The following is a 23600-nucleotide window of genomic DNA, read 5'->3' on the forward strand; positions in this document are numbered from 1 at the left end:
TGTTATGAAAACATCACAATAACAGTTGGAGGTATTTGAGCAGAGTTTGGTATTGATGTAGTATTTGTTGGTTTAGCAGATAAAAAAACCGAAGAACAAGATTTGCTATCACATTATGAAATCATCGAACAAATGGAACATTTAATAACAAAAAATGTTATTAGTTTTTTATTCAATTACTTTGGGATAACAAATACACCACTTGATATTTTAGGTCTGCATTCATTATTGAAGTAACAAGACTTGTTATTTTCTAGGTCTTATTAATACAACATTTTGGTATTCGTTTTTGTTATTTTGCCTCTTCTTACCACCTAATGAAGGGCATATCAAGGTATGGTAGTATTTAAGATAAATACCATGACATGTTATTCTCTTGTTATTTTCTTCTGCTCGCGGATCGCGATCGGGTGGCATTGTTCGAAGGAAAGAATGAAAAATGATGCGTGTTTGGGGCAGTTGCGATGGGGATCGCGATCGGGTGGCATTGTTCGAAGGAAAGAGTGAAAAATGACGCGTGTTTAGGGCAGTTGCCATGGGAATCGCGATCGGGTGGCATTGTTCGAAGGAACAACTGAAAAAATACGTGTGTCTGGGGCAGTTGCGATGGAGATCGCGATCGGGTGGCATTGTTCGGAGGAAAGAGTGAAAAATAACGCGTGTTTGGGGCAGTTGCGATAGTGATCGCGATCGACATTGTTCGAAGGAAAAAGTGAAAAATGACGCGTGTTTGAGGCAATTGCGATGGGGATCTCGGTCGCGTTGCATTGTTCGAAGGCAAAACTGAAAAATGACACTACATCCCCAGTTAGCAATACACATGATGTACTGGCGACCATCTATCAGCGATTTTAACATTTTTGCGTGATATTATAGATTTTGCACCTTATCAAACGCAACGATCCGTTGCAGGTGAAACCATCGTCAGAGTCGTCGCCAACAAATCAGCAAGCGAGAGCCTGACGTTTATCAGATTTCAAATAACACAAGCACCAGTTAGCCTGTGTATGCTGGCAAACTTCTATATACAGCGTCCGTTCGCTCGTTGCAAAGCTTTTTAGTTGCAAGTCCGCTAATTGCAAAATTTGACAAGTTTTTGCGATAAAAAGCAAGCATGTGTCAAATTCGTGCTGTCAGTTATGCTGTCAGTGCATTTCGATGCACTTTAGTGTCAAAGTGACGTTGCAATTAGCGAATGGCATTCGCTCGTTGCAAAGTAAACATTTTGCAACGAGCGAACGGCCGCTGTATTATTGTTCTTTGACTTTTACTGCGATCGTTGTTTTGGTGCTGTGTGTCCTGCTCACTGTCACAGAAATTAACCTCCACACGCTGTGAGATGTTGACTTTTACTGCGAGCACTGTTTTCAAAATTCCTGTGAGAGTGAGCAGAACAGCACCAAAATAGAGCTCGCAGTAAAAGTCAAAGAACAAAAGAATTTTGCCAGCATACACAGTCAAGATCTCACAGCATGCAGAGGCTAGTAGAGATGGTGCCTGATTCGTCGCGATGATTCTGAGCTTCCCACTGGAAGTTGGCGGCTGAAAACAACATACAATATTCTACGGCGAAACGCGCAATATGTAATGATTCTTAATCGTAATTGGCGACTCAAAGTAGAGGTTATGTCGTGAAAATTATGAAGTTTGAAAGAGATACCTACCAGTTCTCTATCAACTTAATCATCTTTTTTTTTTTTGTAAATTTATCGGTAAATTGATTTTTTCAGCCCAGTTTTCACAAAACAGATTATCTGGACTAGCTCAATCACTAAATTACTAAATGGGTTTTTACTAACCTCTCTTTAGGAGGGTAATCGTTACATGCACATTTTGTGGTTAAAAAGCCATGTTGAAAATGCATTTTTTTGCCATATTCAAACTTTGATTCAAAGTCTCTGCTATCGGTATATTTAGAATGTATGCTTCACAACGAAATCAGTTCAGTTCTACATGTAACGACTATTTGCCTTTGATAAATACCATCGAAAGGCGTTACTTTATTTGCATATTTTTGCAATGATTTTCCATTGTTTTCAAATTCCAATAACTTAGACTAATAATTATGTAAAGTCAAATAAACGATCAGTGAACAAATTTTAGAAGAAATCAAAAAAAAAAATAGAAAAAAATATAGGTTGATTTCCAATAAAGCATGTAGATATTCGTTGATCTGCAAAATAAACAGTTAGTATTATAAATTGAAACGTTCAATTTATAGTTGCTTGATTTGATTGTAGTGTTCTTTCAGTAACTGTTGAAGGAGTAGGTTCGACAATAATTATCGTGGCGGGGTCTTCTACTGGTGAGTTTTCAACTGGCTGCACATCATTATACGATGGTGGGTCGGTAAAGTTATCGTTGTTATTAGAAGAATTATTGTTGACGGAATATACATCGGCAGGAGTAGGGTTGTTCGAAGCCGTGTCCTTGTTATTCATGGCCATTGCTACAACATAAGACGGTGGCGGTGCAAGCTTTAAGCTTTGAGCTACCGCTTCATCATAGTCTGGTAGAAGGGAATTATTGTCACGTTCCTGGAATACAAAGATAAAAAAAAAATTAATTTGCATTATAAGCCACATGTTTTACTTCTAGATCCTACACTCAGCAAAAAAAAATAAAATAAAGAAATTCATCAAAATACCTTATGAATGTTTGCTGTAGCAAAATTTATAACTAAAAAGTATGTATGCCATAAGAATACCTTGTGAAAATTGATCGTTGCGGTCTACCTACCACCTTTACCCCCTCCTTGTGCATTAGAGTCATTTTTTACCCCAGCCGTACACATATATTTCTCACGGTGAATAAAGTTATACCGGTTTGACATTTTCACCCATATATGTAGAGGAAAATAAGTCAAATTTACAATATCACACAAAGATTACTAAATGTGTTCTTCTTCAACCCAAATAGGCCTTAATATATCTAATTAGAGATATCTTGAGAACAGAAGTAAAAAGTCTTTGGATATTAAAACTAGAATTTAATGACACTGGTGTAAAAAAACTACATTTTACCGAGAAATATCCAAAAAGTATCCATCCTTGACAACTTTTTTAAACGTTCAAAAAGTACCATCAGGGTACCAGATTCCGCTCATCTAAGGCCAGTTTTGCAGAAAAACATCATCTGTTAAATGACTGGTAAGCCAATTTGTAATGTTTTTGCATTTTAAGTTAGTTTAATCTAAGTAAAATCAGATACAAAACAAGACTTATGTAGAACTTTTCATAAAAGTATGATTTTATTACAATTTGTGTGAGACCAAAGTGGTCCTAATTCCGCTCACGGACAAATGTATGCCATCTTTTAAATAGACTTTTGCGGAAAAGTGAATTATTTTTGCTACTCTTATGTTTTTACAATTATTTTTTCCTGTTCAGCGGGAGGGTATAATAGTGATTGAATGCACTGTGTACTAAAATCGACAGTTTTTACAATTTTCACGTATTTTTTTTGCGTGAGCGGTTATTGGAACACATAAAATTTCCTACAGCTTTTTTGGGTCCAATAGCCGCTCAAAAAATTCTACTGTTTTGTTTTTAAAATTTATGTTATTTGGTAAATATTGCATAAAATGGCTTTGCTCTCATTTAATTTATATTGTTCAAGAATCAGCGACGATAAGGGGGTATTTATGCGTGAAAACTTGATTTTTGCAACAGTCAGCGGCTATTGGGTCATGAGCGGCTACTGGTACACTGACGGTACCTATGTTTTAATAACTTGTGAAGCATTGATATATTGTTAATAAACGTTCAAAATTTCATTCAATGCGGTTCACTGGTTTCTGAGATATAACAGTTCAAAAATAAGCTGTCTGAAATATAGTGTTTTACGAAAACGTTTCTAACTTTGCGAAAGATTAACCAATCGAGCCCAAATTTGTACCAATCATGTACATATAATAGGTTGACAAACACTCAAAATTTGAGAATTTTTGACACTCTATGAAAAGTTACAGCATGTTGAATTTTTTTGTGAGAGAAAAAAAAGTTGCCTATCCCAAACATTTTGGCCAGCTTCTGCATACAGCGGCCGTTCGTTCGTTGCAAAATGTTTACTTTGCAACGAGTGAATGCCATTCGCTAATTGCAACGTCACTTTGACACTAAAGTGCATCGAAATGCACTGACAGCATAACTGACAGCACGAATTTGACACATGCTTGCTTTTTAATTGCAAAAACTTGTCAAATTTTGCAATTAGCGGACTTGCAATTAAAAAGCTTTGCAACGAGCGGGTTTGCAACGAGCGAACGGACGCTGTATAGAGCGAATTTCATTTGCGTTTACAAGATACGAGACCTAAGCTGGTTGCTTACGCAGCTGCAATAGACCACTTCACGGCGAAATTCTATCTCTTTTGCTCTTTCAGAGAGTTTAAAAACAACAGGACCAGTACCTGGCAAATTTGACAGGTGTTGGTGCTGTTGTTTTCTAATTTCCCGTAGGAGAGAAAGAGAGCGATTTCTCGATGACGTCACCGTGCAATGGGCAATACGCCTTTGCCTTTTCACTTCGCGAGAAACGTCATTATCACATGTCACAAGATAAACAAATTCTTCAAAAACTTCTAACACATCCCAATCAATCACTACCTCAGCACTAACACCACTATCCTGCCTCTGTCTCTACCCGTTATCATGTACTTCGTCTTGGTAGAGTTAATCGTCAAGCCTATCCACGCCGTTTCTCTCTTCAGAAGAGCATATACTTCCTCCATTGCACAATGGGTCCAGAGCCGTATTTACGAAGACAAAAATGTTTGTGCCTAATCCATAAGTTTTAGATACATGGTGTCTTTGGGAAACTTTCTTCTTATTTTTCGACCTTTTTTCTCATTATTGTGAAATTAGGGTGGTCCCTCTAGTTTCGCTGATCCAAACATCTGCTTTTTAATAGTTTTATGTACGTTCACAAAATGTTCTACAAAGTTGTAAAAGAACTTATTTTGAGCAAATTTGCCGAAGAAACCATTATTCTATCTCTTATGGTTCCTAACTTATAATTTTTTAAAAGATTCATGTTAGGGTGATTCATGAATTTCAGTTTTCCTGAAATAACTTTTAATTCGTTCGTTTCTCGTAAATACTTTGTTCCGAGCACTTTTAGAACTATCAACGACGCATATTTTTTCCGAAGAACTCAAAGTTCTAACTCTCATAGTTAAGAAGATATTGGCATTTTTCTACCAAAAATCATTTTTTTTCAAAATGTCATATCTCAAAAAGGAGCAAATGGATTTTCAATCTCCCGGTTGCATTGGAAAGATCGTACTCTGTTCTATTTATGGTGAAAAAACTGTAGGTACCTTTTTTGTTTAAAGCTTTTTATTGAATTGTGAAAATACGATTTTTTTCATGGAAAAGCAGTTGTAACTTTGAAAATCGATGAGATACAAACTTGGCGTCTTCGACAAAATTGTGAGTTCTTGGCTGCTATAAAAGTGCCCAGAACAAAGTATTGCGAAAAAATCAACACATAAAATTATATTGAGTAAAAACAGATTTTCATATGAAAAATGACACATTTCAAGCAAATTCAACTCGTCTTTGTTAGATAGATCAAAGTAGCTTGGTAAATGGTCATATATTTCATTGTAGAACCAATGTTTATTTATACTGTCATCACCATTTAGGCACAATGTTGATAAGATATTGTAAATCATGTAACTTTGATAGGCTTTTACGTTAACCTAAACATATACTAGTGATTGACATTTTCACTATCCATACATTGAAGTGATGAAATTGAAATTAAATTGATGGAAATCAGCTCAAAATCACATTTTAAGTTGAGTTCATTGACGAATTATGGATTATAAGCAAGTTCAAATATTTTCGACATGGTTACTTCGATCTATCTAACAAAGACTAGTCGAGTTTGCTGAAATTGTTCCGCTTTCCATATGAAAATCTGTTTTTACTCAATATAATTTTATGTGTTGATTTTTTCGCAATACTTTGTTCTGGGCACTTTTATAGCAGCCAAAAACTCACGATTTTGTCGAAGACGTCAAGTTTGTATCTCATCGATTTTCAAAGTTACAACTGCTTTTCCATGAAAAAAATCGTATTTTCAAAATTCAATAAAAAGCTTTAAACAAAAAAGGTACCTACAGTTTTTTCACCATAAATAGAACAGAGTACGATCTTTCCAATGCAACCGGTAGATTGAAAATCCATTTGCTCCTTTTTGAGATATGACATTTTGAAAAAAGTGATTTTTCGAAGAAAAATGCCAATATCTTTTTAACTATGAGAGTTAGAACTTTGAGCTCTTCGGAAAAAAATATGCGTCGTTGATAGTTCTAAAAGTGCTCGGAACAAAGTATTTACGAGAAACGAACGAATTAAAAGTTATTTCAGGAAAACTGAAATTCATGAATCACCCTAACATGAATCTTTTAAAAAATTATAAGTTAGGAACCATAAGAGATAGAATAATGGTTTCTTCGGCAAACTTGCTCCAAATAAGTTTTTTTACAACTTTGTAGAACATTTTGTGAACGTACATAAAACTATTAAAAAGCAGATGTTTGGATCCGCGAAACTAGAGGGACCACCCTAATTTCACAATAATGAGAAAAAAGGTCGAAAAATAATAAGAAACTTTCCCAAAGACACTATATATCTAAAACTTATGGTTTAGGCACAAACATTTTTGTCTTCGTAAACACGGCTCATCATAGTCACGGCAACATGTTCACCCAATGCTAAAAGGACTGAGTTTGGCCGACCATCAACTAGGTGGCGGTAGTGGGCAAACGTCAAACTCTAACAAAAACGATGCGAGCGCCAAGGATGGCCAGTTGGCCAACTATCAAATTTTAAAATATACCGTTAAATTGATGTACGATGGAAATCATCAGAGTGTTACGTCTGTTTGTCTGTGTTTGTATTATCAAACAATAGAAAGAACAGTTCAGTTTAAACTAGAAATTAGTTTGTCGCTATAGTAAACTGAAAAATCGGATGATTTGAACTAGAATTTAATTGTGTTTACAATTTATTTTTCTGCGTGTATGGTGAACAGAACCCTTCTTACACTTATTAAAATTATTGTTGTATTATTTGTATTTAACATATTTATTTTGTGTGATTGACCAAAACTTCTAGAAAATATTGTGAATTTGGCATCTAGTGGATTGGTTTCCGAAATAGCATCTTGGGCCATGGACTAAACAATAAATGTTTTTTGCATGTTTCCCAACAATAAATAAATTCAATGCTTTCATTTAACATATTGTTAGTTTTAATGGAATTCCTTATTAGTTGTAATTTGTTATTTATAATTTTATTGAGAACAATAACCTGCAAGTATACACTTTATATGAGGTCAGCATTATTTATTGAAAAATGATTTCCCATAAACAGGTCAAAAGCTCATGCAAGATAACAAGCAAATATAATAATAATAAAAATTATTTTATTGAAATACTCTACGAAAGAAGGCTCAATAACTAAATGTCCAAAAAAATTTCAGGGCCTTCTACAAGGATGTTGTAGCTTTCATTTGGTGCTGAGAGAACCCAAATCGGTTGACTATATATATATATATATACAGACATTTGCTCAGGTCGTCGAGCTGAGTTGATTGGTATATGAGACTCGGCCTCGGATCCAAAATCGGTTTTTCGAGTGGTATATAAACCCTTCTTTTGGGTGTAAGAAGGGAAAAAATAATACGAGAAAAAACGATAAAACCCACAAAACTTTTACCGTCCTTTCAGTGGCTGCATGGGTCGACTATTTGTGGGATATTCCGACAATTTTGGGTTGTGAAAAGTGGTGGACCCCATTGCATCCCCCCCCTGCTCCGTGCAACTGAAAACCGGAAGTTTTGACACGGTATAGCGCATTTAGTTCACCACTGGATCATCGCACGAGTTTTCAACAGTGCGAAAACATAAATAAAAGTGCGCCATTGTAACAAATCAACTCGGTGTGTTCAGAGCCCTTATTCAGCATAAATCAAAGAAATAATGCGCCGCAGACATCAACTAATGTATTTGATACAATCGCACACTTTTATTAACGTTTTCTCTCTTATGAAGGCTGAGTGCGTAGTTCAGTGGTGAACTAAATGCGCAATAAAATCAATGTTTCTCCGTGCGTCGGGCAAACTGCGCAGGATAAAGGACAAAGTCCGCTCCCAAGTAACATTTGTAAGTCCAGAAGGCTTGAGGAAGTTCTTAACCCTTTATAAGGCCGAGAAAACTAGAAGAGTTGTCAACGCATACTATTATGGAAATGATTATATACATGATTACATGTACAAAACAATTTTTGTTTGAAAGAAACTATCAAAAACCTAGGTGGCAATATAGTTGCCACTGCCCGTTTAGGCCAAAAACGCTGGTGGCAATATAGTTGCCACTGCCCGTTAACCCCAAAAACGAGCTTTTGAGGTGGCAATATAGTTGCCACTGCCCGTTTAGGCCACCAGCGCTGGTGGCAATATTCTTGCCACTGCCCGTTTAGGGTACTTTTCTTCTTTTGACTTCGACAAAAAGCCGGAAAAGAGATTTTAGAGTGGATTGGGGCTTAACTCATAATATAAACTGTGTAGTTCAGCTCATGTCAACCCAGAATTTGATTATTTCTTAAAATATTACCAAATCTATAAATTTTACAATAAGTTTGAGCTAATTTTCTTCACGCGGTCAAAATTAGCCATTTTTGAGACTACAAATGGCTCCTAAATTGTTGTTAAAGCTTTGTTTAGTACCAAAAAAATACCAGGCGTTGTTAGTAGTCCCAATTTTGCGTAAATCAAAAAAAAAAGTTCGAAATAAATTGTTATAAAACAGAAAAAAATACAAACAGTAGGTGGCAATATAGTTGCCACTGCCTTATAAAGGGTTAAAGCCAAAATAGAAGTAAAAAGGTTTTATGACGGATCTCAAAACCTCTACAAGACTAAATGGTCATCAAAATTTTACTTGGGCTGTCCAGTTCGCTACGTCCGACGTTGGGTTTCATGAATGCATTTGGAGAAAAATCGTTTGCCGCGTGTGGGGAATCTTCGAGATTCAACTGTGACGACAATATTAACTGGGACGATTTTCGGCTTGGCAGTCGCAATTGCAATCAAACGATCAGATATTCAGAAGGAGAATATCTGATCGTTTGATTGCAATTGCGACTGCCAAGCCGAAAATCGTCCCAGGTTTCCAGATTCCTCAGTCGATAGCTACCTCCAAAAAAAAAAGACAATATTAACAATATTAACAATAAAGAAAAATCGATACTAATTTCCTAGATTCCTGGATCCCAAACCTTAATGAGTTAACAAAGAACTTTTTGGAATTGGAATATTGATTATAATATTGGATTGATGGATTTTTTTGTTAGAATTACAGTAGCTAAATAACTTACTACTATAAATATGGTAATAACTATAGCAACCAATTATTTTGCTGCTGTAATTATAACAACAAAATATTTTTGTAAAATTAATCCATCACGCTGAACTTCACATAATTAGGGGGATTAGGGGCATAATGGACACCCGGGGCATAATGGGCACCCCTGCATATTTTATGCGGTATCTTTGATAATATCGACCAGTTAGGTAATTTGCCTACGGAGATCAATATCACAGATATAATACTCGATCTTAGACGAGTTTACATAACATCAAAGTTAATTTAAAAAAAATTAGGCTAAAATAATCGGATTGATTTTTTCCAAACTCTCTAAAACAAGTATAAGTTGTAAGCCAACTGATAATATGTTGTTTTTGTCTGTTATACAGGCCTAACATACTCATTTGCTTAGGGTGTCCATTATGCCCCTAATCCCCCTACTTATAACTGTTGTAATTACCTGACGCATATTAGCAGTATCCGGTGCATCTGGAATAATGTATGGCAACATGGACCGTAAATTGTGTTGTCTGAATGTCAAAAACTTATAGCAACGCCAAACTATGCCGATTGCGTAGGCTTTGAGGAAAATAAATAGGATAAACCCTATCAACACCAAAACCGACAATGTTTGCGGATTTAGTTTGGCCAACTCTTCCTTCCAGGGCAACCTGTTCTGACTCTCGGCAATCCACATATGTATAGATCTTATGTAGCATAGATGATTAGCAGCGGTTAGACTGTAGAAAAAAGAAACAACATTTTAGTAAACATTTGTTAATTTTTCATTCGATATGTTCAGACTTGTAACAACCATGTATACATTTATAGTGGTATTCACGTTCAAATGTGTGCGTGTCTCTTTTGTAGATGTAGTTGTGAAACTTGGGGGAAAATATATGCACTCTTTTCGCGATAAACGACGGCTGGTTGAGATCATCAGCATCTGAGTGATTAAGCTGGGATGCACAATAGTTTTATCATTATTTAGCCGTTTTACCCAAATCAATTGGGTAATATTTGCATATGCAATCTGAATAGCCTTTGAATTAGCGTGCATTTTTGTGTATGGAAAAATTCACGCTAGTGTTCGTGAGTAGAAATGTCACTTATCTCTATAGAGTATTTGTTTCCTTACTTAACACATACGCTTCAATTTTAATCCTACTCAAAAGAATTAAGAGCTGTTTGTATGCTTCTGATTTTAGTGTTTTTGGTAGGAGTGAGCACGAATTATAACAAAAAAAAAACGGAATATTGCGGAGATTCCACCTGTTTAGACTCCTTCGCGAAAATTAGTTGCGTGGATTTTTCTTGCGTGGGTCCACAGGTATAAAACCAGACCGCGTTCTGGTGAATACTTTACGCTGTGTTGTTAGGTACACATTTGGTGATAGTTTTGCATTGTAAATAAACATTTATAACGCACCTACGCTGAAAATGAGTCGGAATCTATAAATCTTCACAACGGACAATAAATCGGTGCCGCAAACGCTTTGTTTTCGTCGCCGCAGCGTTCCTGTACACGCTAAGGTCAGTTTACCTTTTTTCCAAAAAATGCACAACCGCAAATATGCGTAAATGATACTCAAATATAGGTAAACAAGACTCAAATATGGGTAATGTGTATCTAAATATGAGTAATTGTAACCCAAATATGGGTAAATATTACCCATAAATGCGAATGTGCACTTTTCCAAAATATGAGTTTTATTTACCCATATTTGCGTAAAGTTTACGCAAATTTGAGTAAAATTTACCCATATTTTAGAAAAATAGGTAAACTGACCTTAGCGTGTAGGGCATGCGTTAGCATTGCACCCTGTACACGGTGCGGCTCGAGAAATTCTGAATGACTCATTTTATCGATGATCGACGAAATTTTTTGAAAGACATCCCCAAAAGCACCATTTTTATTCAGCACACGCAACACTTTGCAGTTTGACAATGGTGCCAGATCACACTTTGGCATAAATGGGAGAAAATCTGAGGAACTGTGAGGAATTCTGAACAATATTTCGAGCACAGATTTGCTCTCGTTAGATCTGTCTTGCCCCTAGATTGCGATCCCCAAGAAACGTCAAAATTTGAATCGGTTAGTTGTGCACCGCTCGCGGATAAGAGCACCTTTAACGGTGCGCTTCTATACCCCGTTTGGCAGCCCTCCATCATTGCAGCAAACTTTACCGGTCGCTGCTGGATGCGCTCGCAAAATAGTAGCGCTATGGGTGGGTGACCAAATATAGTAGCGGGACAGTTGCGCTGCTAAAAATTCTATGGGAATATGACAGCCCTCCCGATACGAATCAGGGTGACTAATTTGATTGCTACCGGTGTGGAAAAGGGTGGTTAAGTCAAAATGGTAGCGCTGCCCGGGTTGCTCGAATAGTAGCCGCCGTTAATGTTGCTCTAAGTGGATAGTTTATTAACTCTATTGTATCCATTGTGCGTGGGCCTTCACTGTGGTCCTGTGGAAGCTCAAGCGTTTCAACACGTAAAAAAATCTAATTATTTTTTTTATTAGAAATGGCTTTTTAAATTCATAACATTCGATTTATGTTTCTCATAACCTTGCCTTAATTTTTGTATTAGTATATCTTATTGATGGTATAACAAAAACTTATACATTTTATTTCTTAAGTCTAATGGCAAAAAAGTATTAGGTTTATCTAATACTTTTGTTGTGTTTTGGTTTTGAAAATATTTTCAATGCCGGAGGACAGCGGAGGCACGTGCGGAGAACGCGGTGCAGTTTTTTCGTTTTCGTCTTTGGTTGTGAAGGAAAGTCTCGTAGAGTCAAATAGGTAAGATTAATGCTATTTTGACATGTACTTTTAAGTTTAATTTCATTTTTCCCATGATCCATAGGAACCCAGAGAAGTTTTCGACGATTGCAGATTCTAACGTTGGAGCACAGGTTAGAGGTTACATAAAATGGACACTGTTGCTTGGACAGCTCACACTCACGGACATGCGGCACCTGATTTCAAAACAGCTGTGAGAAAAGAATATTATACCTACTTTTTGTGTTGAGAATAAAATTAAGGCTTCTTATAATTAAGAGATAATCTTCCATTTGCGTTCATTATTTATAAATCTAATTGGAATATCGGAAAATTGAAGAAAAAGAAGAAGAAAGCCAATGTACACACTATTTTTATTTCGCTGGAAACCAGCAAAATTTTGCTGGTTTTTGACATGCTGTAAAACCAGCAATCCATCCAGTAAAATATGTCTTGCTGATTTTTCAGTAACGCATTTTGACAGTTTGTTATGCTGGTCGTTCAGCAATTTTGTCCGAGCTCGAATCCGGCCGAAATTTTTTGTTTTTTTTTTCTTTTCAGCCGAAATAAAAATGTATAATAATGTTCATTTGAACTTGATTTTTGATCATCAGAGGTAAATAAATTCGATGGAGGCTCTTTATTGAAGTACAGCGGCCGTTCGTTCGTTGCAAAATGTTTACTTTGCAACGAGTGAATGCCATTCGCTAATTGCAACGTCACTTTGACACTAAAGTGCATCGAAATGCACTGACAGCATAACTGACAGCACGAATTTGACACATGCTTGCTTTTTAATTGCAAAAACTTGTCAAATTTTGCAATTAGCGGACTTGCAATTAAAAAGCTTTGCAACGAGCGGGTTTGCAACGAGCGAACGGACGCTGTAGTGCAATCTATTTTCGTGTAAATCACGACGAAAATTGCACCTTTTTAGGTAATTTCTTTCGTCCTCCGGCTTGTGCGGTGCCTCGGGCAGGAGCGCGCAAATGTGTCAAAAAATGCCTGTGGGAAATGCTAAGTGTTTGACAACCAAGTTGACAACTCTTTTGCTGATGTTCAGCAATTTCTAATTTTGCTGACTCTTCAGCTATTATTACTGAATTTTCGGAAAACTTCAGTTTGCTGATCACGTTCCAGCAATGAGTTTTGCTGGATGAAAAAATCAAAATTTGGTGTGTATAATCAAAATAAGTCCTTATATGTTCCATAACATGTGCCTTATGAATGGTATAACAAATCTTATACTCTTCATAATTAAAAGCTTATGACTGGTATAAGATAACCTTATACTTTTGAAAATAAGCGCCTAATACTTTTGATTAGATTTCCACATACTTTATATTAGAAATGCTAAATGGCAAAAATATATAACATTTTCTTATACATTCAATAAGAGAATTTCTTTTCGTGAAGCAAAGCAAGTATAGTCTGAACATACCTCACTTAATGTGGAAGGTCGTATATAACTGTATCAATATACTTACGTGGCAATAGCAAAGTCAAATATTTGCAAGCAGAAAAATGGTAACAGGTGAGACGGTTTACCTTTAACCGCACCGTAGATCAACATTAGTGTAACTGCTATCATGCATAAGAAAACTAATCCACTCATGTCAACGTCATCTGAATATAAAGATGTAAATGTAATGTATTTGTTATGGTATGAATACTCGCGCTTGATTCACTGTTAATGAATTTAGAATTCTTTACTCCTTAAAAAGTTTTTTTTATCGTAGTATTTTTTTTGTCTTGCTACTGAGCCAACTTAAAGGAGGTAAAAATAGAATGGAAATGTTTGAGTATCAATTAGAAACTTAAATTCACTTAATTTTGTGAATGCGCGCATTGATTAGCGATGATAAGTAATGACACAGACTATAACAAACGTAACACATAGAATAATTTTCTTTAAAATTCATCGCCCAGTTCACACTATCATCTCCTTATCTCCTGAACATATTTCACGAAACACCGCGTTGTGCAACAATACCATCAGAAGGCACTAGCACAGAGGAACAGACGTAACACTTAGAACAAATTTCATTAAAAAACATCGTCACAAAAACGCAATCGCCCAATGCTAAACGTACTGTGTTTGGCCGGGCCGCCACTAGATGGCGGTAGTGAGCAAACGTCAAACAGGACCAAAAATGATACAGCGGCCGTTCGTTCGTTGCAAAATGTTTACTTTGCAACGAGTGAATGCCATTCGCTAATTGCAACGTCACTTTGACACTAAAGTGCATCGAAATGCACTGACAGCATAACTGACAGCACGAATTTGACACATGCTTGCTTTTTAATTGCAAAAACTTGTCAAATTTTGCAATTAGCGGACTTGCAATTAAAAAGCTTTGCAACGAGCGGGTTTGCAACGAGCGAACGGACGCTGTACCAGCGCTACGAGTGGTAGATCGACCTACTACTGAATATTTGAATCAACCGTTAAAAAGGTGATCGATGGGATGCAATGAGAGTGTGACGTCTGTTTCTCTGTGGCACTAGTGTAAAATGTCAAACACGAAGAAAAACGATGTGCTTGTCTCTGGTATTGAGATCGCCACTTGAAAGTTTTAAAATGATCGTGAAAAGCGTGGTTGATGAATATTTTGACAGTGCTACGTCTGTTTGTATGTGGTAATGAGTTAATACTGCTGTGTAATCCTTGTTGCTGGAAACGTTCAATATAGGCATAGGGGCGATCCACTTTACTCAATGGTGTTGGTAAAATCGGAGCAAGGGGTTCATTTTCACTGTCATCGGTGTCATTCATGTCGTCCAGTAGCAAGTGGTAATTGTTGGTTCGAACTATGACCGAAATGATTCCGAGGGCCAATAAATTTAAGCACTGAAAGAAAGCAACAGTTTAAACGATTACTTTAGTGACAATATTAGACAATTAGGGGATTCACTAAACAGATTAAACAACTGCGTATGCCATTATTATCTGATTATTTGAAATGTTTCACGAAATTGCTTATGAAATAATCAAAGATTGCCTTGGCGATCGTGACGTTTAATCAGGTTAATATTTAATCAGCGGTTTACGCTGTTAAGTAAATCCCCCTAATGTTTAAAGAATGAATAGAGTTGATTATCTCATTATCATCACTTACTAAGTGCCATATGCCTATGATGATAGTAGCCGTACGAACATGGAGGCCGAAACAGCATGTCCACTCTTTATTTCGCATTGAAGGTCCCATTTTGAGACGAATCCTCAGCATGGCTAGAAGCTACCTAAAAATTGAAGAAAAAAAACAGAATTGAGATCCCAGTACACAAGCACCGACGAACCGACGTGACAGCTAGAACGAACAAAACAAGCTCGATTTGAAAAGGTCGTATGTACTTTTGTCGATTAAAAATTCGATAGTTGGATTCGCTTATTATAACAAAAACCGTTGAAAATGAACAAAGTTGATACATACTGCAGAATCATCGCAAAACAGGCTTTCCGTTCCATCATTAAAAGTCTCCAAAATATCTTCCCTATTGCTACAATAACTAAAATAAACTGATCGAATTTTATATCGACATGATGAAAAATAGCCGAACACTACCACCACCTCTAACGGTTCGCGTTGATTTGCTAGCTTGACTCCAAACCCCCATGTGTTCATATAGGAAGAGGTTCGCGTCTGCGCTGATTTGAAAGAAGGGTTCGCTCGCTTGGCTGGTCGACCGTTAAATTGAGGGGGACAGTTTTGAAACACCACTGTCACGTCGGTTCGTCGGTGACACAGGGTCATATATCACGGTCCGACAAAAAATCAACTTTTGTTCTGCCCAGCGCTAAATTTCACCTTTTCTGATTTCTTTGGACTAGAAACTCATAAATCCAGAGTTTTGACCCTCCCCCTACTGGGAGAAGGGAGGGGCATTGATTTAAAATTTTGGAAAATCGAAAAATTCATACGTTTTTCGATCGCCATTTCGGCTAAATGCACGATATCAAAAAATGAACAGGTTGACCACGGAGCTTTAGGGGTTGTGCAACTACCAACAAAATTTCACGAAGATCCGCCAAGCCATTCTCGAGAAACGGTGTTTTTTAAGATTTTTTATATTGCACGCAAAGAATCCAACTACTATATGGCACAATTGCTGATTTAACCGTGCTGTTTAGCATCATGGCGTCTTCGAGGAAGTTTTTCACTACAATAATGTGCTTCTTTTAACCTATTGGTAAAAATGATCAGTTCCCCTAAAAGTGAGATAGAAAATTTACTTTTTGAATGTTTCTAGATCATTATTGATATACCGCATTTAGTTCACTACTGGACTGCGAACTGCGACATTATAAGTGCGAAAACATAAATAAAAGTGCGCGATTGCATCAAATCAGGTTGATGTCTTCGGCGCACTATTTCTTCAATCTATGGAGAACAAGTGCTCTGAAGACGCCGAGTTGATTGATGCAATCGCGCACTTTTATTAGCGTTTTCGCACTCGTGAAAACTAGTGCGATAGTCCAGTGGTGAACTAAATGCGCTATATCTTTACAAGAATTGTAGAAATAACTTTGTTGAGGACGCCAAAATCGTAACGCTTTTATACCGACGGCCCCTTGATTTTTTTTATTTCTCAATTACTTTAATCGCGTTTGATTCCACAATTCTATTCTCATAGTCTATAATAGGTCAATCATTTTGGCTTTCTAAAAAGGCAATTACTTGTCTTTTTGCATTTGTATGGGGTAATTTGCTCAAGCTAGTATGACCATAGATTTAATAGTTAAAAGTTATCGTTGGATTACTTCTAAAAATGGTGTATTTTTGGCACTTCTTATCTTATCACTGATAGATGAACCAGCCTAGGGCTAAAAATCTCTATAATAAAGTAATAATAAAAATAATAATCTCATCACTTCTTATGGTTCAAGTGGATTTTCAATTTATTATTCATTTATTTAGTTAACATCAAATTCAAGATAGGTAATACTGAATCAACAATTTGCCGCCATAATACTCGATTTGCAGCTGCAGCTCTCCAACCTCGGTCACGCTCCACCTGGTCCGCCCATCGTGCTCTCTGTGCTCCACGCCTTCTTGTACCAACTGGGTGGTTAGCAAACACCAACTCTGCAGGGTTGTTGCCCGGCATTCTTGCAACATGCCGTGCCCACCGTATCCTTCCGGCTATGGCCACTTTCTGGATGCTGGGTTCGCCGTAAAGTGCAGCGAGCTCGTGGTTCATCCTTCTTCGCCACAAACCGTTCTCCTGCACGCCGCTGAAGATCGTCCTTAGCACCCGTCGCTCAAAAACTCCGAGTGCTTGCAGGTCCTCCTCGAGCATCGCCCATGTCTCGTGTCCGTAGAGAACCACCGGTCTTATTAACGTCTTGTACATGGTACATTTGGTGTGGGGGTGAATCTTTTTTGACCGTAGATTCTTCTGGAGCGCCTTCGTATTTCACGGCTCACGTTATTGTCAGCCGTTAGCAAGGAACCGAGGTAGACGAAGGTAGAAGCCTTTTTATCTTCAACAGGTCTTGATGCTTTGTGATTATACACCTTATTTGAACATAACTGCATGTAAAGTTTTATTTCCGGCATCATTGTTATGTTAAATTTGGAATGAGTTGCAACGATATTGTAAAGAACCTTCAAAAAACGAAGCTGTTTCAACCAGGGGTGTAAGCACAGAGAACAGACATCCAGGCTAGAACCAATTTCATTCAGAAAGTCGTGTAAGGCTTTGAATCTTCACTTGAGTAAGGTTGCAAACCAATGCACGATGAACACACTAACGCCGCCAAACACCATATTGCCACAGTCAGTGGTGAATTGAAACATTTCAAGTGGTGAATTAAATTAGTATGGGAAATTAACCGATTGCAGCGCCGCTGTGTTGCCACTTGTGTTGCCGATTTCAAATGGCCGTTAAATTCCTTACACAGTTTAGGAACTGGACTTGGATGCCTGTTCTCTGTGGTGTAAGGTACCACCCTCTACGCCCACCCAAACATCCTTTGTTTAACACAAACATCAGTGTTTTTCTCTCGATTTAGATGCTTATGATCAGTGTTTTCGGTAATTATCGATTTTTCTTGAGTCATAGTGTTCAATTATCCTTTCATTTGAGAAAAATAATCGCCCAGGGAGATTTCATTTTTTAGCCGATTTTCGCTCTTCAAACAAAGCAACAACAAAAACAAGCGAGAGTAGAGGCTAATATTTCATAATGGTGAAAACAGAACACTGATTTTTTCGGAATGAAATTTTTCAATCTAATATGCTGAATATATTAATCTTTATGTTCAAATCACATACTGACTTGCTTTTAGCATGATGAAACGGTATTAAATTTAGTTTTGTAATCGTAAATTGAACTTTTCTTGCTTGGTAGTTACGTCTTTTTACTGGTTCTAGAACATGATAGAGAATAGGCGAAATTTGTTCCCAGTTGACAGTCAACTTACACCCCTGGAATTTTTCGGCCTATCTTGATGCATGCGAAATTCCTTGCCTGAATCGCTCAAGAAGCTGATTTTTTTTCGATCGCAGTACGCAGTTGCGAAGAAATGACAATTGAAATGCAGAAAGTTTCTGTTAGAAATCGCTCAAGAACTTTCTTGAGCGATTCCTTTTGAACACGAAACTGGGCTTAACGCAAAGCAAAAGCAGCGGAAATAAAAGAATCAATGTCGCTAATTCGGTTTTGAACTGAAAACATAATAGAAGACCGAACATGATATGATAAACTGACAAACTATGAACAATTTTGCACATTTTTGTTCGATAACCTACGGCGAAACGCGCAATTATTTATAAACTATCGGTACCGCAATCGTTAGTTTTCAAATAAACAAGATAAATTTAGGAGTGTAGGTTTACTAATGTGTCTCTGCGAATGTGGCGGCTGAACTATGTAGGGGAACTTAAGTATTTTCGGCAGTTTTATTCTCTTCGTCATGGTTTTTTTTTTTGAAACCTGTTGATCTTAAAATTGGCCTCAAATCCTTCCCAACCAAGCTGAGTTATGTGCCCAAATTTCAGGCAATTCGGCCCAAAAAAACAACCCCCCCCCCCATGACGAAGAGAACAAACCTGCCGATAATACCCTTTGTCACCCTATATGATATACACTGAGAAAAATTCTATAGTAAAAATAACCATCAGCTTAATTTTACCATGCCTCAAAATGTCAAAAGCTTAATTTTACCATGCCTCAAAATGTTTTTCTTGAAATCACCATGTCTTTATGGCTTAACGCATAGTAACCATTACTATCAAACCTAGTCATCTTAATAACACCATTCGTGTTTGTCAGAACTATGTTTAAGATTATTTACTACCATTTCCATATTTAATTGAAAAAAAATCATAAACATATTTTCGGTTATCTTTGCGGAATTATAAAATAGTTGTATAAAAATTATTTGTGTAGAAAAGATTTATATTTAAGATGTATTGTAAAGCTAATACGTATCCCTGGTAAGTAATCACTTCGTTCAATTTTGCTAACAATAGGGTAATTCGTGTATTTTGGACAGGCTGAGGACAACGTTGAAAAAATCGTCCCCTAGCTTCTTTAGAAAGTAATTGATTATGTTGCAAAGCTGCTTATACGCTTATAATAAGATTGTACGTTGCGTTCCTGGTGACAAAAACCTTAACGAAAGTATTTTAAGCTGAGAAAATCACAATTTCCGATCGCCTGTATGAATTGCATTTTGGACACCGAATATATGTTTTGGACACCCTCAGGTATATATAATTTGGACAGGGCAATTATCTCAATGTTTTGCCATGAATACTGCTAAATCATGAAAGAAGCATAAATTAACAAATATTTTCTTACAAATAATCAAATTTCTCCGCTTAACAGGCGTCTATTTTAATAACTATTACAGTTTTTGTTAAAATCGAGGAAATATCGCCAGACCCACAGAATACGCCTCCAAGTATGCAATCGCACAGCATCCTCATGTAGTTCGTCAGATGACCAAAATATATTTACAGTAGAAAACTTGTTATGCATTTTGCACACCACCTATTTTAAGCGTTCTAGATGAATGTTAAGAGATTGGGTGCCTAATGCTTCTTTATTGAACATTTTTCATTGCAAAACGGCTTTTAAATTTCTTACAATTCTGGAGCTCGATTTGAATAGGTCGTATGTGCTTTTGTCGATATAAAATTCGATCAGTTTATTTTAGTCATTGTAGCAATATGGCAGATATTTTGCAAACATTTAATGATGGAACAGAAAGCCTGTTTTGTGAGGATTCTGCTGTATGTATCAACTTTGCTCAATTTCAACGGTTTTTGCTATAATAAGCGAATCCAACTGATCGAATTTTTAATCGACAAAAGCACATACGACCTATTCAAATCGAGCTCCAGAATTATTAATTTAACCATTTTGAGGTGAATATTGTATGTGACTGTGAAGTGTATGTCGTCTTGCATACCTGTGCATTTGAGGGGTTTTAGAGAAATAATTTACATTTTCGATAATTTTGAATAAATTCTTAATTGCAAAGCGTATTTTCAACGTAAGCCATCAGAATAGGGTCTATTTGATCCAATAATCGATATTGAGAAGTATCTACTTTTATTAGCTCTCCGGAACAAGGCATACATCGCCGTGCATGTCCAAATTATATACATGTCCAAATTATATTTTCTACCCTATCTATAAAGTTTATACATTGGGACCAGCAGTGTCTTTTCCGGACAATATCGCTACAAACCCAAAGATAAATCCTTCGCCCTCAAGTAAGTAAACCACCCCGGATGGCCGAATACCGTTGGACAGTGCTCATGCTAATCAATCAGGAAAATTGAAAACGTATCATAAGACCCCACTTCGGCGTTAAGTGTAAAAAGCAGGGTGCCGGATTCGAAGCTTCCACCATCCTGCAATCCGTGATTGAGCTGAACGTTCCGTTACTAGCGGTACCGGTTGGTTTTTACGAAGGCGTTTACCCCGCTTTCGTCTATAAGACATAATCCAGGGATGGCTACGGAACAACAACATCAACTGCACAGTGGTCACTTTGATTCCCTGAACATTCTGGACATGTTTTCTACTGCGAATCCAGTTCCTGCCACGACTGCAACAATCATCGTTTCAGTCTTTAGAGAAGCAGCAGAAGGAACCATCGATGCCGCATCCGCTCTAGCTGTTAGATTTCCCGGACAACGTCGCCCACGTCTACTAGGCATCCTCCAGAAATATCCGAACCGGAAAAGTATTCTGCGAGCGGGTCCGTGATGGTGACCAAGAAAACTTCCCAAGCTCCATCCCAATACTCCGGAAAGTTATAATTAAATTATACATATTTGTCTAGGTCTAGGTACAGTTTTTTTACCGTAAACAAAAATGGATGACACTACTGCTGAACTACGTGCATAGTAATTAAAACCATTAACGATAGTCAAACTTACCATGCCGCTTGTGAAACACATGGTAAAATTAACTATGGAATCATATTTGAAAATACTCTTTTTTCAGTGTATGGATATATGAACCGGAACATATCGTCGGTTTCCTGCATCATTTGACAAAAGTAAACAAATTTTGATTGTTGTATCATTGAAAGGGGCTGAAGGACTATCTGTTTCATGAATTTTTGACAACTATTTTTCAACGACTATTGAAAAAGTTAACTGATTTTGAGTTGTGCCCTTACTGCGGAAAATTGGTGAGAATGCCCAAATCTCGCGTTTCACATCGAATTTTGGTACGGGTCTTTGTGAGATGAAATTTTACATAGTTGTTCATCATTTGCCATCAAAATCTCAAAAATGACAAATTTTGAGTTGTGCCCCTATTGCAGGAAACCGACGATATATTCTATTGAATAATATATTTTTCTGGTTGATGTGAACAATCACAAAGCTATCTAAATGCCATTTCCTTACATCCGAATGTTATTGTGAAATTAACGAAAGCTTTTCTCATTGATTAATGTCAACAAAAAAAAAATGATTGATGAATATCCTTCTCTTATTCGCGACTACGAAGTGGAAAGAGATTCCAACTCTTTGTCACACTAATGAAAAACCTCATAAGGAACTGTCAGAATGTGCGTAAAAAAACACAAAAAAATCCCTATCGTTTTATCTCATGTAAACCTTTAGGCACATTCGACAACTTTGTAGTCGCGAATAAATTGTCCAATGCTCAATTAGCGATATTTTTGGACCACAATTTGGGATATTTTCTATTAATTAAGTTCGTGATCATGTGGCGCTGAGAAAAAATCTTTTAATGTTTTTCGAACGTCATCAATCAAATATTAAATAACACGCATTAGGCGATGTTGTGGAAAAAATCAAATAAAATTAATTGGCGATATAGTAAATAACAATGCATGATAACATTTCAGAAACAAATATTCGACAATACTTACTCACTTATAATCATAAGAGCTTGTGCAAAGCAACGATTGTATGTTTCACTTCAATTAACGCAAAATATTTATTGTGCCCAAAATGCAGACATCTTGTTCTATATGAGATTTTTATTTATATGATCAAACTGAGTTTCACTTATAGGCCTTTTCATATGATACCTGTGTGAGTGAACATGCCTACCATAGGCCTAATCAGCAGACGTTTAAAATCAGCTGATTTCGGGGGCCTTTGACAGTTCTCCTATGAAAATGACAGTTTAGCGTTTGCGCCTTTGTTCGGATGTTGTAAACAGTGACATACACAGACCTGTCAACTGAAAAGGCCTATACGTACATGCATGGAGCTGTCATTTTCGTAGAACAAATGGTAAATCATCTGATGGGCTTATCCACGGTCTTCTTTTTCCTCTGGATTACTTCTTCTTTTCATCTGTAACTGCGGGCACTGTTGACATATTCATGAACATCCAGCGACCGAAAGTTCACTGGATGTTCACCGGATCTCGCCGGATGCAAGATGTGAGCAGTGATTTTTGTAAACACGGCCCGCAGTTACCGCTTCACAGCATGCTGTCACTTGGCGTGTGACGTCATCGTGGATAAGTTCATTTGTATGTCTCGTGAAAAGGCCCATAACATAATGACTTTCTCTTATTTTCGGTTTAGCTGTTAGTACACAGGGCTCGACACAGGGTCAAATATTTGTCCAAAAAGAAACCAATGCTCAAACATCTTGTTTGACTCGATCGAATTTTCATTAGTGTCAAACTGATGTAGATTCTTGAGTTCTTCCCTTGTAAAATATTTGACCCTGTGTACTACTGGCCTTTTTCATGAGACAGAGAAAGTGTGATCGGTGCTTCTCGTCTAATGCCGTTTTTATTTTTGATCCAGTTCCAACCTGGGTTGGAACTGGATGAGAACACAGTTTCAACCCCAACCCGTCTTCGGTTTCGCTTGTACTAAAGTTTGTTTGAGTTTGTTTGTTTACACATTTTCTGCCAATCCAGTTCCAACCCAATGAGAGTCTAATGCCGTTTTTCTTTATTATCCAGTTCCAACCTGGG

At 37.0% G+C, this 23600-nt stretch overlaps 1 protein-coding gene across 2 annotated transcripts; it reads right to left on the minus strand.

Moving 5' to 3' along the window:
• Positions 1-1942: 1942 nt before the first annotated feature.
• On the minus strand, positions 1943-22688 carry LOC134288033 (lysosomal-associated transmembrane protein 4B). Of its 2 annotated transcripts, none has more exons than XM_062851686.1 (6): positions 22535-22688; positions 15281-15404; positions 14817-15012; positions 13649-13787; positions 9839-10118; positions 1943-2537 (listed from the first exon to the last, which is right to left on the minus strand). In XM_062851686.1, the coding sequence occupies exons 2-6, from the start codon at positions 15389-15391 to the stop codon at positions 2211-2213; spliced, it is 1053 nt and encodes a 350-aa protein (XP_062707670.1). In that variant the 5' UTR covers positions 15392-15404; positions 22535-22688; the 3' UTR covers positions 1943-2210. The 2 variants fall into 2 exon arrangements, with proteins under 2 accessions (XP_062707670.1, XP_062707669.1); XM_062851685.1 differs by having other exon boundaries at positions 22531-22688.
• Between the last annotated feature and the right edge of the window lie 912 nt (positions 22689-23600).

This window comes from Aedes albopictus, chromosome 2, assembly GCF_035046485.1.
Source record: "Aedes albopictus strain Foshan chromosome 2, AalbF5, whole genome shotgun sequence".
NCBI classification, from domain to species: domain Eukaryota; kingdom Metazoa; phylum Arthropoda; class Insecta; order Diptera; family Culicidae; genus Aedes; species Aedes albopictus.